Source organism: Ophidiomyces ophidiicola, assembly GCF_022830035.1.
Source record: "Ophidiomyces ophidiicola strain CBS 122913 chromosome Unknown scaffold_10, whole genome shotgun sequence".
NCBI lineage: Eukaryota > Fungi > Ascomycota > Eurotiomycetes > Onygenales > Onygenaceae > Ophidiomyces > Ophidiomyces ophidiicola.
This window is the reverse complement of record NW_026054650.1, coordinates 254,578-266,767: the sequence shown is the minus strand read 5'-3', so window position 1 is coordinate 266,767 and position 12,190 is coordinate 254,578. Positions and strand designations below refer to the sequence as shown.

Sequence of the window (12,190 nt, the reverse complement as noted above, 5' to 3'; positions counted from 1 at the left end):
ATTCTCAATTCCTTCTGTGCAACGCTGATAGATAACCCTTATTAAGCTGCATATGTGCAGTTGTATGTGTCACATGGCCCTTGATCGAATCCCTCTCTTCCCGCTCCTATCCTCGTGTTCATTTGGAGCATCATCCAGAGCTTGCAAACCATGCAGCAGCGCAGCAATGACTCGGGGCACTCGCTAACGCAAGCCTGCATCATAATAGACCTATGGAATCATCAGCATAGCATTAACCGGACTTGGAATTTGCCCCCAAGGCGTATGATCAAAACACGACCTTTTTTCCCCGCCAATTTCGACTACGCTATGTCCATATATATATGTTGTATCGGTTCCTACCTCTTTCAAACACCTTCCCAAGATATATAGAGGCCTATTTTTCACCCCATATATATATCTCGAAAGCCACAACCTAATAGTTGATTCTTTTTATATATTCGGGCTTTTAGAAAATGACTCCTTCTATTCTGCAATTTTTGAGCGTTGCTACAACTTGCTTCCTCGCAGCCGCTGCCTCGTTTTCTGGACGTCGGTATGACGATGAAGTTGACGAAGTGATTGCTCGTGATGTCTGCATTATTGGAGGTGGGGCATCGGGCACGTATGCTGCAGTTCAGCTTAAAGACATGGGAAAATCCTCGATACTCATAGAGAAGAAAGATATACTTGGAGGACATACTGACAGATACATTGACCCCATCACCAAAAAGGTTATCAACTTTGGGGTTATGGTCTTTTCAAACCTGAATGTCACCACTGATTTCTTCGGGAGATTGAAGATTCCACATAAAAAGACCTTCTTAGGAGACCCGACATCCAAGCTATACGCTGATTTTAGGACTGGAAATGTCTACAAAGATCACAGAGGCCCAAACATAACAAAGGCAGTAACTACTTATGCCCTCCAAACTGCGAAATATCCGGAACTAGGAGGAGGTTATTTCCTTCCCGACCCTGTTCCTGAGGACTTGGTTTTACCATTTGGCGAATTTGTGAAAAAGTATGATATGGGTGATGCGCTTGAGATCGTCAACATTTATCTTCAAGGGTTCGGCAATATCCTTGAACGACCCACCCTCAGCATTATGAAAACACTCGATCTCGTCGTCCTTAATGATATACAAAACGGCTATTTGATCCCCAGCAGTGGCGATAACCATGAAGTTTACGACAAAGCTTTTGAAATTATCAAGTCGGATGTCTTGCTTCAATCCCAGGTGCAGTATGTTGATCGTCGTAGTGATCATGTCACGGTTTTCGTTAAGACGCTTTCAGGACGAAAGATTATACGAGCCAAAAAGCTTCTTGTCACGATCCCACCAAGTGTGTCCAACCTCGCGGAGCTTAATTTGGATCGCGAGGAGAAGTCAATTTTCGGGCAGTTCAATTACACCGCGTACTATACGTCCTTGATCAAGATTCCTGGCTTTCCTAAGTTTGACAGCATGATCAACTATAACCCGAATTACCCATACGGTCTCCCTGAGCTGCCGGATATCTACTGGATTACTCCCACTATCATTCCTGATGTATACGATGTCAAAGCTGGCAGCCCTCATACACTACGTGAGGAGGATGTGAAGACTGAAATGATTAATAAACTCAAACTGTTTCAAGCCAAAGGCTCCAAAAGCCCTGAATTCGTAGCTTGGTCCAACCATTCTCCATTTGGTGCCACAGTGCCCAGGGGAGCGATTGAGACAGGATTCTACAAGAAACTATACGCTCTACAAGGCCGACATAGCACCTACTATACAGGAGCTGCCTTCCACGCCCATAACTCGGCTCTGCTTTGGAGGTTCACGAAAGAGCTTGTTTCAAAAATGATGAAATAACATTTGAAGGCATGGTCTCCTTTGTTTGATGCGGGCTTGTCAGGTTACATATGTATGATGGCCCGCAGCACGAGGATACTGCGTGGGCCCTGCATGTAATAGAACGCTTTAAGGGATGTAAAGGGTTCGTGTTGTTTAGAGGAAAATACCCCCAGTCTAGCTGTCAGTTATGCTTTTACATACTCCGTACACACAGAGAGAGCGAACCGTCGATAAAATGATGTAGTTCCCCAAAAGCGGCGACTTGACCGGGTATATCCTTGCTATGTTCGGAAGGACCCGCTGACGTCATCAGGGACGGCTTATGAGCCGCATTTTCTCTCAACGAACTCTCCAGTTTCACTGAGAAGCGCCATGCTCATTTCAAGGAACACTGGTTGCCCCTGGAGCCTTCTGAAACTGAGAGCTTTGACCTACCCCGGACCTGGCAGATATAAGCAACGGGTGATGCGAAGTGAAACCTCTATGGTTTCGGTGCCTTTAAAAGGGCCCCAGTCATGCAGCAGCCTGCATTCTCCCCACATTAGTATTTCATATGTAATTTTTTTTATCTCCTTCTCAATTTCTTACCTGATTAATACAAATTCATCAAAATTATAAAACAATGGCTCATCAGGATCCCTCCAAGCGCTACACACTACAAGTTACTGCAGGCCCTGCATATGACACAAAGACACACCGAATAGTTCCAGTAAACGCTGATGAGACACTTACTATCGAGACCGAGTATTCTTTAATCAAGCTATGTGTGAGAATACAAGATTTCTGCGGTTGGTGCAGCTCCTTTAGATCCTTTTACTCTTGGTTTACTTACTGAGTGCATTTATGCTTAGGACTGCCGCCCTCTGCTCCTCGTACATGTGAATATTTTTCACACCCAGATCATAAATATGATCAGTACTCCATTTCTATTGCCTTTCTTCCGAAACGTACTATCCCGGGCTCTGAACTCGTGTTTGGAAACGACTTCGACCACCCCATCCGCGACCGACTACCGCCGGGAACCAATTATGCTTTGAAGCTGGTCAAATGGATTATCGACCCTGGGCTAGAAGGGGACCCTTACGGCGATCTGCCGTATTTATATGGGGCAGCTTTATCAAGCTGGAACTATTTTAGAATATGTGAACGAGAGGGGGTGGTTTCGAGATCGGGATCATCTACGGCAGGTTCAATATTGATAGACGAGAAGGAAGGCGACTCACGAAGCCATAGTTGTGCTGGCAGCAAAGCGAGCTCGGTATCTGTGGTAGAACTCCATGATGAAGTCGTCCAAGAAGGAGGCGAAGGCACTGGAAGAGAAATACGGGACAACCTTAATATACCCGACGACGCCAGCTCTCGGAAAAAATATTTTTTAGATGAAAAACGCCGCCATGCTTTTGAATTTGAAGCCGGACGGTTATATAAAGCTGATTTTGGAAATCCATATCTAGGTTTCAGTGGTATGTCTTACCCCTTTCTGCATTGAAAGATCGATGCTGATGTTCCTAAAAGATTTCTCGCTTCGACTCCCCGGGTTTAGTATTAATATTGCGAAATATATTGACAAGAAGAATCATCAATTGCGCTATGTGTTGAAAAATAAAAATTCAGGAGACATATACTTCGTAGTGCTCTTCACATTATTACTCAATGACTTTGAAGGCGTTGAAGATGGGGAAAGGGAGAGCGAGGAGCAACAGATAGAGGAATCTGAGGTAGACTAGTTGAAAAATTTTAATATATCAGTATTTCTATTTAAAAAATCAATTCCAAAGTATTTGGTATCATTTTTTACACTCTAGTGTACATTGCGCTTGATATCATCCTCTATTGGTATTGTGTGGATTTTTAAAGGCGTCTGAGAACGTCCTCAAGGACTTGTTCCGTGGTCGCTTTCCCACCCAAATCTGGGGACAAATATTCCCCCTCATCCAGGTTTGCATCAACAGCAGCATAAATCTTCGCTGCCGCCTTCGGTTCGCCCAGAAACTCTAGCATGAGTCCTGCACTGCGAAGCGTCGCAATGGGATTGGCAATGCCCTTGCCTTCGATGTCAGGAGCGCTACCATGGCAGGGCTCGCCGATGGCAAACCCATCGCCAACATTGGCACTGGGGACTAGGCCCAAGCTGCCGACAAGAGCAGCAGCCCCATCAGAGAGAATGTCTCCGTACAAGTTGGGTGCAACAATCACATCGTAGTACGATGGCTGGCGGAAGAGCTTGTACACCATAGAGTCGACGATTTGCTCTTCAATGTCGATACTGGAGAACTTCTCCTGAGCTAATGCCTTCCGTGCAGCTTCACGGAATAGTCCATCGGTCTGGCTAAGCACGTTACTCTTGTGGGTAATTGTGACCATGGGGCCTACACGGGGGGCCGCCTGGCCTTCTTGGCGAATACCCTGTCGGCGAAGCGCAATCTCACCGGCAATAGTAGCAATGCGAGAGGAAGCACGTTCGGATATTCTCTTGATAGCTTCTGCTACCCTGCCCTCGGGAGTCTCAAATGTCTTTTCGTCCTTGACGTAGAGGTCCTCTGTGTTTTCACGGACAATCACAAGGTCAATTGGCGCAGGAATATTGGCACCCGGTGTGGTCTTCACCGGTCGAACATTTGCATAGAGATCTAGACGCTTGCGAAGAGCAACGATGGGGGAGGAGTATCCAGCTACTTTGGAGGTCGGGGAGCTGCCCAGGTACGAGTCAGTGAAGAAACAACGCAACGATGCTTCGGTTACTCTGATTATTTACCTAACAGCTCCGAAAAGCGCACCATCGCATTCCTTCTTCAGCGTTTCCACCGTTTTGTCGGGTAATGCGGTCTTAGTGCGCTTGAAGGTTTCGAAGCCAGCATCCAAATCAACGAAGGAAAATTTAAGACCAAGCGAAGCTGGGAGAGCTTCCAGCAGCCGACGACCAGCCTAAATCGAGACTTAACCACCAATCAATGGGCTCTTGGAAAGCTCTGTAATCGCTTACTGGAATCACCTCTCTGCCAATACCATCACCGGGAATGAGACCTGGGGTTTAAGTTGTCAGCCACGCCAAGGGTTATCGCCTGGGGGATGAAGAGAGCCAATTGACCTATCCTGAGAGTTCTTGAAGCTGCCATGGCCGGATCTGATCGCTGTAACGGCGATTGTCTGCAATTCTGCTTGTCGTTACTCTTCGTGCGATGTCGGCGGGAATGATCGGCGGAGCGGCAAAAGGTTGTTCCGAGAGCTGTTGAGATTCGCGAGACGATGGTGAGCTTGAAGGAAATACGAGTGGAAGACGCGATGGCCGGGTCTCTGGAGGCACAGGGAGAGACTGTGCTGCTGGAGACGTGCGGAGAGAGTACTCCGTAGACGAATTGCTTTTCCATCACCCTTTTTTAGTTGACATAAATACAGAATAATTGTAGATATCGCTACTTCAGGGCGTCCACTATAAACGCCAGCCAGGCAAAACAACCCAGCGAATATTGTGATTCATCGATCGTTACATGAGCCGGCCGGCGGCCTCAGACAAAGAGAGTTTCCATGCGGCTGTCGAGCATCGTGGAGATCCGGAGCCCCTTTTGTGGTCTGGGCTAATTTACCCGCCAAGTTGATCCCCTAAAACACTCTCTCCTCCGCATAAATATCGGCGCTCCTCAGGTTTTCTTCCAATCTGGCCCGAGACCTCCTCGCTGACCCTTTGCGGCGTTTGTTTATACACGCTGCAGCTTGGCAGCCGCCGTCTCTGCCGTTGCAGCCGTTGCACGCTCGTTCTGCTGCTGGCCCGCCTGCATCACGCCCATCGCTGCACGCTCCATGCTCCCTGGCAACCCGCTCACAGACCACGTCGCTTCGGCTCCTTTGGCGGTTTCATAATCTCCTACGTCCTTCGTGAATCCGTTGCCATTCTTTCATCCGTCGCCGAGCGGGCAAAAGGCCACCGTACCCGCCCTCGCCCTTTTTGTCCTCGTTCCTCTATGCTCGCGCCCCCCCTATAGCATCACACCAGCGAGACGATGTCGGACAAGCCGGCACAGACAGGTGTCCGCAGCCTGTTGGCCAAATTCGAAAGCAACATCTCGGAATCTCCCCCTTCCCGTGGCCGCTCGCCAATTGGTGCGGATGGCTCGGGCACCCGTCCACTTTCGAAGGTGCGCGCAAGTTTTATTCCTGTCGAGCGCAACGGCAGTGCGGGATCACCGCTTGGGTGGCTAAGGAAGACAGACACTGGCGATTCTCCTGTGAATACAAAACCTACTGGCATCCACGAGTTCGGAGGGCTGATTGACCGTGCTTCGCCCTTAACTGCCACTGTGCCAGCTCACACGTTGCCCAGCAAACAGGCGGCGTCGACGCCCGATAAAGATCGCCCTGCCGATTCAACGACCACGGTAACCGACGCCCCAAACGAGGTCTTACAAGGACTGGGCGCTATTTTGAAAGGCTCGCCATTTGAAGACTCGAAGCCCCCGACTCCGGTTCCAATGAACGGTTCTCCTCCGCGGACACTGGGTTCGGTTGTACCTGAACCAAAGAAAGTCATGGTGCCGGAAACCAAGAAAAGCCCTCCTCCCAAAGAAAACATACCACCAAAGAAACCTGCTGTATCGCAGCCCAAGGTCGCCTCCTCTCGGCCAGCCAATATCATGATTGCAAAAGACCTCAATCGCACCGCTAATGACTCCACTTTGAGGAGCCCAAGAACACCAGCTCCACAGACCCCGAAACTACCAATGACTCCTGACTCACAGCTTAGATCTGGTCATGCCAATAGCCCTGCCGTTGCCAGAGGCTTGCATATGTCCAGTGCTCGAGTTAATAGCCCCAAACGATCAGCCCGATCAGCCCTAAGCCCTGCGGCTCAAACAAGACATGCTGCCCCTGCTCGAGAAAACGGGTCCAGGCCTGGGTCGAAGAACACTTCTCCTGACCAACACAAATCCCGCCCAAAGTCTCCAACACGCCCTATCCGGCTACCGACTTCAATGACAGCACCAACTACATCGTCGGCTGCGAAGACCAGCAATCCGTCATCGCGCCCATCTAGTCGAAATGACGCAAACGCAACCAAGCCAGCCCGCAAGGCCTCATCATTACGACCGGACCGAGGCGCAGCGGGGCCTAAGCCAACCGGGCCAGCAAAGGCCGTGCATCAACAGCCATCTCGCGCCTCGCTGGCACCGCAATCTAGTACGGCGCATGATAGACCCAAATCCCGGACAAGTAATGTCAATGCACGTGCGCCGGATGATTCTTTCCTGGCAAGAATGATGAGGCCGACTGCCAGCTCAGCAAGCAAGGTGCATGATAAGGTCGAAACTCGTAGCCCACCAAGAGCAAAGAAAACATCCCGGCCGCCGCGGAAATCAACAGAACAAGACATTGTCGACCTAGATCACCCGCCAAAAGCGAAGTCTTCTGAAGCCGAGATCCCGATCACACAAGATACTTCTGTAGAAGAAACACCAAAGGAGGAGCCACATCCTATCCAGGAACCGGAAGTCGAGGAGAAGAATGTTGAGCCTCTTCCAACTCAAACGCCCGTGCTACCTATAGAAGAAGAAAAAGAAGAAGTACTGAAGGCCCAAGAACCGGAAAATCAAACGGACACCACGGAACCTCAGGAACCTCCCATGGAGGTGCCACAGGAACTTAAACCGGCGGAAAACCAAGCTATTGTCGATAAGCCTGACGAGCCTGCTAAGCCTCAAGAGCTCAAGCCTGCTGCTGTTGAAGAAGCTGAGGTCCAAGAGCCGAAAGTTGTCGAAGCTTAGGCCTAGTCTATCTCCAGTGAAGTTCTTGTCTGACTTTGACATGATTTTGTCACCTGTTGAATTTAAAAAAAATATACTATTTGTGAATTCCAGAATACTTGTAGCAGTGACCATCTCTCTTCTTCTTTTTCTTCTTCTTCTTCTTCTCCCCCAGGATGCCGATTAGACAGCTTCCGAATCTTGAACATATATTTCTGGAGACCTTCTGTTTTGTTTCGAAATTATTCGATTGGTGGAGTATTTTGTGGACTCATTTTTCTGGCTGTTTGGTTTCATTTTACTCATTAGCAGAACGGAGATGGAGCATTTTTACTTTCTTCTTTCATTCTTCTACGGTGGTTATTACATTTCATATAAGCAAAGACATTGACCACAAAACTCCTCTGGAAGTCTTTTTTTACATTTCAATCCGCCGATATCAAACATATGCGGCATCACATCTTCTCTTCTTAGCTTTAGAAGCTTGATGTTCTTCCACACTTCGTCTTCTATTCCAGAGCTCTTTGGATTCAAATTCGCTTTTTGATGTTATTTGTGGTTCTCGTTTCGATTATTGATAGCACCAAATTCCAATCTAAGCTAATTTGCAATATATTGTTACGGCGCCTACCGTTCATGGTGGATGATAGTGCAATATGTCCTGATCAACAGACAGAGAGAGCTTACTTCCAATACAAAATTTGTTCGGCTATATATACGCTATTTGTGCTAACAGGGCTGAAATCGCTTCAAAATTGACGAATATATAGGCAATAAATATGAAAAAGAGGGACCTAAAGCTGCAATACATACAACAAGTGCGAAGGAGTCTTGATATCAAGGTAGATTCTTCACAATTTCTTCTCCAACTTCTTGAGGAATCGATTCACTCCCTTCTCAACGCGAATTGCATTTTCCGTGATTTTTCCCGTCTTTTTGTCAGTGGGAGTAAAACTTCCAGAGCCCCGTCGCTGGTGGTGTCTATGCTCGTTTTCTGTCGGTCTGTACACCTGGTTGTGGATATCATACACGTTAGTAGGCGCTGCTTGCGGCTGCTTGTACGAATAATCAGAATAACCTCCGATCGGTGGCGGTGGCGGTGGCGGCGGCTGCTGCTGCTGCTGCTGCTGCTGTTGCAAAGCCTGAGTTTGAGCCTGGGTCTGGGGACTATACTGCTGTTGTTGGCCGTATGGACTCCCTGGTGGAAGTTGTTGGGGTGGTTGTCCATAGTTGGGAGTAGCTTGCTGTTGGATCTGTTTCTGGTTTTGGTTGTAGGTGTCAGGGGTGGGAGGTGCTCCAAAGGTTTGTTGTCGATAGACGCCAGGAATTGGTTCTTTGGGCGGAGGCTGTGGTGTGTAGCCTAATACTCCGGTTTGGGCAGTGGGGGGAGGCGCAGAAGGAGGAGGCGCAAATGATCGACTGCCGCCTTGCGAAGGAGGTGGAGAAATCGCAGTAGGTGCAATTAAACCTGCAGTAAGTGGCGGTGAAACGTATGGCGACTGTCTTTCGTGAGCATGCCTATAATCCTGGACCTGACTGTGACCCCCTTGTGGAGGTCCGGAGAAACCAAAGGGGTGCGGGGCAGCAGCGTATGCAGCTTGGTCCCTCGCAGCCACTGCCGCCAGCCCATTGCCCGTTGCACCATCTGCTGGCGGGGGCGTTTTCTCTCGATGTTGAATTGGCTCTGGCGCAGCTGGCGCAGCGGGATTATAAGCGAGTGGAGTATAGTTTTCAGCTTGCTGCTCCTGGTGTTTGGTTTGAGGTTGCTGTACAGTTTTCCCCAACACGGCCACCGGTGCCGCTTGAGGTTGAGTAGCAGGAGGAGTCAGAGGCATCGTGGAATGGGTAGGGGGGGCGCTGGATGGGGGAGGTGGAGGTAAAGTCATCGGATCCGTTGTTCCCCTGCCTTGGTAGCTATTCTGATACCCAGGATCTGATATGGCAACATTCTCTAATTGTTGAACCACTGTGCTGACAGGTGATGTATGTGCTGGAGGCTGTGCTGCGATAATATCCACTTGAGACGGCGATAGAATCTGCTGTGCTGTAGAGAGGAAAAGTCTTGCATCCTCCAGCGTCCAGAAGTATATGTCCAAGGTGTGGAGTCTATGCAGAGCGCCACTGTGGTCCTGAGGATGACCACTCGGCAACGACCATTCATTGCTAGGGGACTCGGTCGAAGTGCTCTGACGTTGGGTATTTACAGTTAGAGTAAACAACGTAGGAAATTTGTCCGAGTTTCGCAGCAGAGCGGTGCCCAAGGCTACAAAGGAAAGTATAAATATTATATCAACTTAGTAAGAAGACTTTTGAGAAGATGACGTACAGCCGGCGAAAGCATCCTGCTCTGGAAAGCCAGGATTATTTGCTATTTCGACCCTGGCGGTGTTCTGAGTGGCATCGTGGTACACGTAAAGGTAGGAACCTTTGTCAAATCGATGAAGCAGAGGTCTTGGAGATGGAGGAGAGAAATAATAGTGGACATCGGCGAACCTGAAAGACAATTAGCGGTCTGGCAGAGCTTCATGGGTAATGGTAGGCGCACTCACACTGTCAATAAACGTTCTTCTCCTGGGAGAGGCGGCATTCCAGCCAGCAGGAACTAACAAGTCACACCAGAAAGATTGAGCTATAAGGAAGCAAAAGTAGTCTGCAAACTCGGCAGCACTTCGAAAGGCAACAACGCCAGCTTTTGCCCTCCGCTGAGGCCAGCAGGGCAGCCCCGCGCCTAATATTCAGAACGACTGCCAGGGCAGCTTGGAGGTGACGTGCGTCAGCGAATCGCCCGTCGGCGCCAAGACGGGCGCTTAGCGGAAGAGGGCGTTTTGGAACCTTATTGGCCAGGTGTTTCATTATTGTGCTAATTTGATTGGTCACTTTGCCTGGCCTTCTTTAGTCCTTACCGTTTATTACCGATCGTTCCATTAATAAGCGAATAAGAAGCCATCAGGGTGAAAGGCCAATACCAGCTCATGTTTCGGAATAATATTTTATCCGGACGATTTTTGCGATTCTTGAGTCCGCAACGGAAGCAAGAGAACAAAAAGCCATCGAGCCACCGCACTGTCGCTCTTGTTTAAAAGGCCAATGGGCCGCTGCTGCTAGGTACGTGCTATAGGCCAGCTTCTGCGAAATTTTGGCAGCCATATCCACTGGTGGCTGACGTTTACTACAGTCCTTTTTGCTGACCGCCACTACGCAGTGCGTCAAAGAATATCAAGCAAGTCGCCCACGCGGGCCTCCTTTCTCTTTCAAGACAGCCAAAATGTCCCTCGTCCACCTTGCCAATGTTTGCTCTCACATTTCGAATGCTTCCAAAGCCCGATTAGGATTAACTTCCGTGCTGAACACAAAACTACACCAGTCCCTACTCCTTGCGCTCCTCGATGCCGGATTCGTGTCGTCCGTTGTCCTAGGAGGGCCACAACCCCCAGAGCCACATTTTCTTTTGGGTGTGCCCTCTGCACTCAGCCCAACGCTGCAAGAGGTGGAGCTTGTCACAAGAGAAAACGTTGCATCGCGGCGATTATGGCTTGGGCTAAAATACTGGCAAAGCGAACCGGTCATCTCCAAAATGTCGCTCATTAGCAAGCCAACAAAGCGGATCACTCTGGATGTTCCCGCTCTGCGGAAGATTGTTAGGGGAGATCAGAGCAATACTGTCTATGGCTTACGGTCGCCTGGCGAGTGTATATTTCTTAAAACATCTGGGGGAATCTTGGAGGCTCGACAGTGTGTGGAACGGGACATTGGGGGAATGGCACTGTGTAGAGTGGTATGATTGGCGCTTTGTGCTGTTGCATCGTCTATGGAGTTTCTGGCTTGAGGTTTTTGGATTGCTGCTCGAATGGCAGAATGCGCCCCCGTCCGGCCGGCAAATCATGTATATTAAAGACGAGTTTGACCAGAAAATATTCCTTTTTTCTTTCACGCTCCGGACAATAATAGGGTAGATTGTGTACGGAGTAGAGCCCGGTCTTCATCTGGGGGATTTTCGGCGATTTGATACTGGGATAGCATGGGTTGGCGACCCAGAATCATCCCATATTTCGAGGATCTACATACGCGATGTCCAGGGATCGAGGTCAAGCAGAGCAGCGCAAAGACATCTCACATTCCTTGGGCTGATTCTTCCAGACCCAGTCTGCTGGGGGAAGGGGCAGCCATCTTTCTTATGTACGGCTGCGTCGCGGGGCCGGATCCTTCGCCGCGTGAGGTTGAGGCCTGCAGGCTGGAACGCACGATTGCAATCACACCCAGGCGGCCGGACTGCGGCACTTCACGTCTCTTCTCCCCAGCCCATCATCATCACGCCCGCTGCCCGTCCGTTCCACGCCCATCACGATCGCGATTCCGTTTCACGCCGTAACCAACCCTGGAGCAGCCGTCCAGCCGCATGTAACGCGCTGCGGAGCCGTCCCACAAGGGATCTCGTTACATGGACTACCGCATCCTATGACCCACCGCGTTTCGTTGCGCACCACCGCACTCCGTCGCCATCCAAGCCGCCGCGGCCTGCCCATCCCACGAAGCCGCCTCGGCCCTACACAATGGGCCGCCGTCTGAGCGCCCTCGATGTCCTGCCGGCACTCCCGCTGGTGCCGTCCGTCTGGCTTTTCGTGTTGCCTGTTGGGC

At 49.8% G+C, this 12,190-nt stretch overlaps 6 protein-coding genes across 6 annotated transcripts; 4 read left to right on the top strand and 2 right to left on the bottom strand.

Moving 5' to 3' along the window:
- Nucleotides 1–455: 455 nt before the first annotated feature.
- On the top strand, nucleotides 456–1,838 carry LOZ57_003205 (uncharacterized protein; the record flags this gene model as incomplete). Its single annotated transcript, XM_049252256.1, has 1 exon — nucleotides 456–1,838. The coding sequence occupies one exon, from the start codon at nucleotides 456–458 to the stop codon at nucleotides 1,836–1,838; it is 1,383 nt and encodes a 460-aa protein (XP_049108760.1).
- Nucleotides 1,839–2,442: 604 nt separating this feature from the next.
- On the top strand, nucleotides 2,443–3,547 carry LOZ57_003204 (uncharacterized protein; the record flags this gene model as incomplete). The annotated part of the gene is made up of 3 exons (XM_049252255.1): nucleotides 2,443–2,608; nucleotides 2,672–3,283; nucleotides 3,336–3,547. The coding sequence occupies 3 exons, from the start codon at nucleotides 2,443–2,445 to the stop codon at nucleotides 3,545–3,547; spliced, it is 990 nt and encodes a 329-aa protein (XP_049108759.1).
- A 124-nt stretch (nucleotides 3,548–3,671) lies between these two features.
- Nucleotides 3,672–4,936, bottom strand: LYS12 (homoisocitrate dehydrogenase; the record flags this gene model as incomplete). Its single annotated transcript, XM_049252254.1, has 4 exons — nucleotides 3,672–4,512; nucleotides 4,576–4,745; nucleotides 4,804–4,844; nucleotides 4,909–4,936. The coding sequence occupies 4 exons, from the start codon at nucleotides 4,934–4,936 to the stop codon at nucleotides 3,672–3,674; spliced, it is 1,080 nt and encodes a 359-aa protein (XP_049108758.1).
- An 882-nt stretch (nucleotides 4,937–5,818) lies between these two features.
- Nucleotides 5,819–7,576, top strand: LOZ57_003202 (uncharacterized protein; the record flags this gene model as incomplete). The annotated part of the gene is made up of 1 exon (XM_049252253.1): nucleotides 5,819–7,576. The coding sequence occupies one exon, from the start codon at nucleotides 5,819–5,821 to the stop codon at nucleotides 7,574–7,576; it is 1,758 nt and encodes a 585-aa protein (XP_049108757.1).
- Nucleotides 7,577–8,406: 830 nt separating this feature from the next.
- LOZ57_003201 (uncharacterized protein) lies at nucleotides 8,407–10,142 on the bottom strand (the record flags this gene model as incomplete). The annotated part of the gene is made up of 3 exons (XM_049252252.1): nucleotides 8,407–9,818; nucleotides 9,882–10,048; nucleotides 10,105–10,142. The coding sequence occupies 3 exons, from the start codon at nucleotides 10,140–10,142 to the stop codon at nucleotides 8,407–8,409; spliced, it is 1,617 nt and encodes a 538-aa protein (XP_049108756.1).
- Nucleotides 10,143–10,820: 678 nt separating this feature from the next.
- Nucleotides 10,821–11,336, top strand: LOZ57_003200 (uncharacterized protein; the record flags this gene model as incomplete). The annotated part of the gene is made up of 1 exon (XM_049252251.1): nucleotides 10,821–11,336. The coding sequence occupies one exon, from the start codon at nucleotides 10,821–10,823 to the stop codon at nucleotides 11,334–11,336; it is 516 nt and encodes a 171-aa protein (XP_049108755.1).
- Between the last annotated feature and the right edge of the window lie 854 nt (nucleotides 11,337–12,190).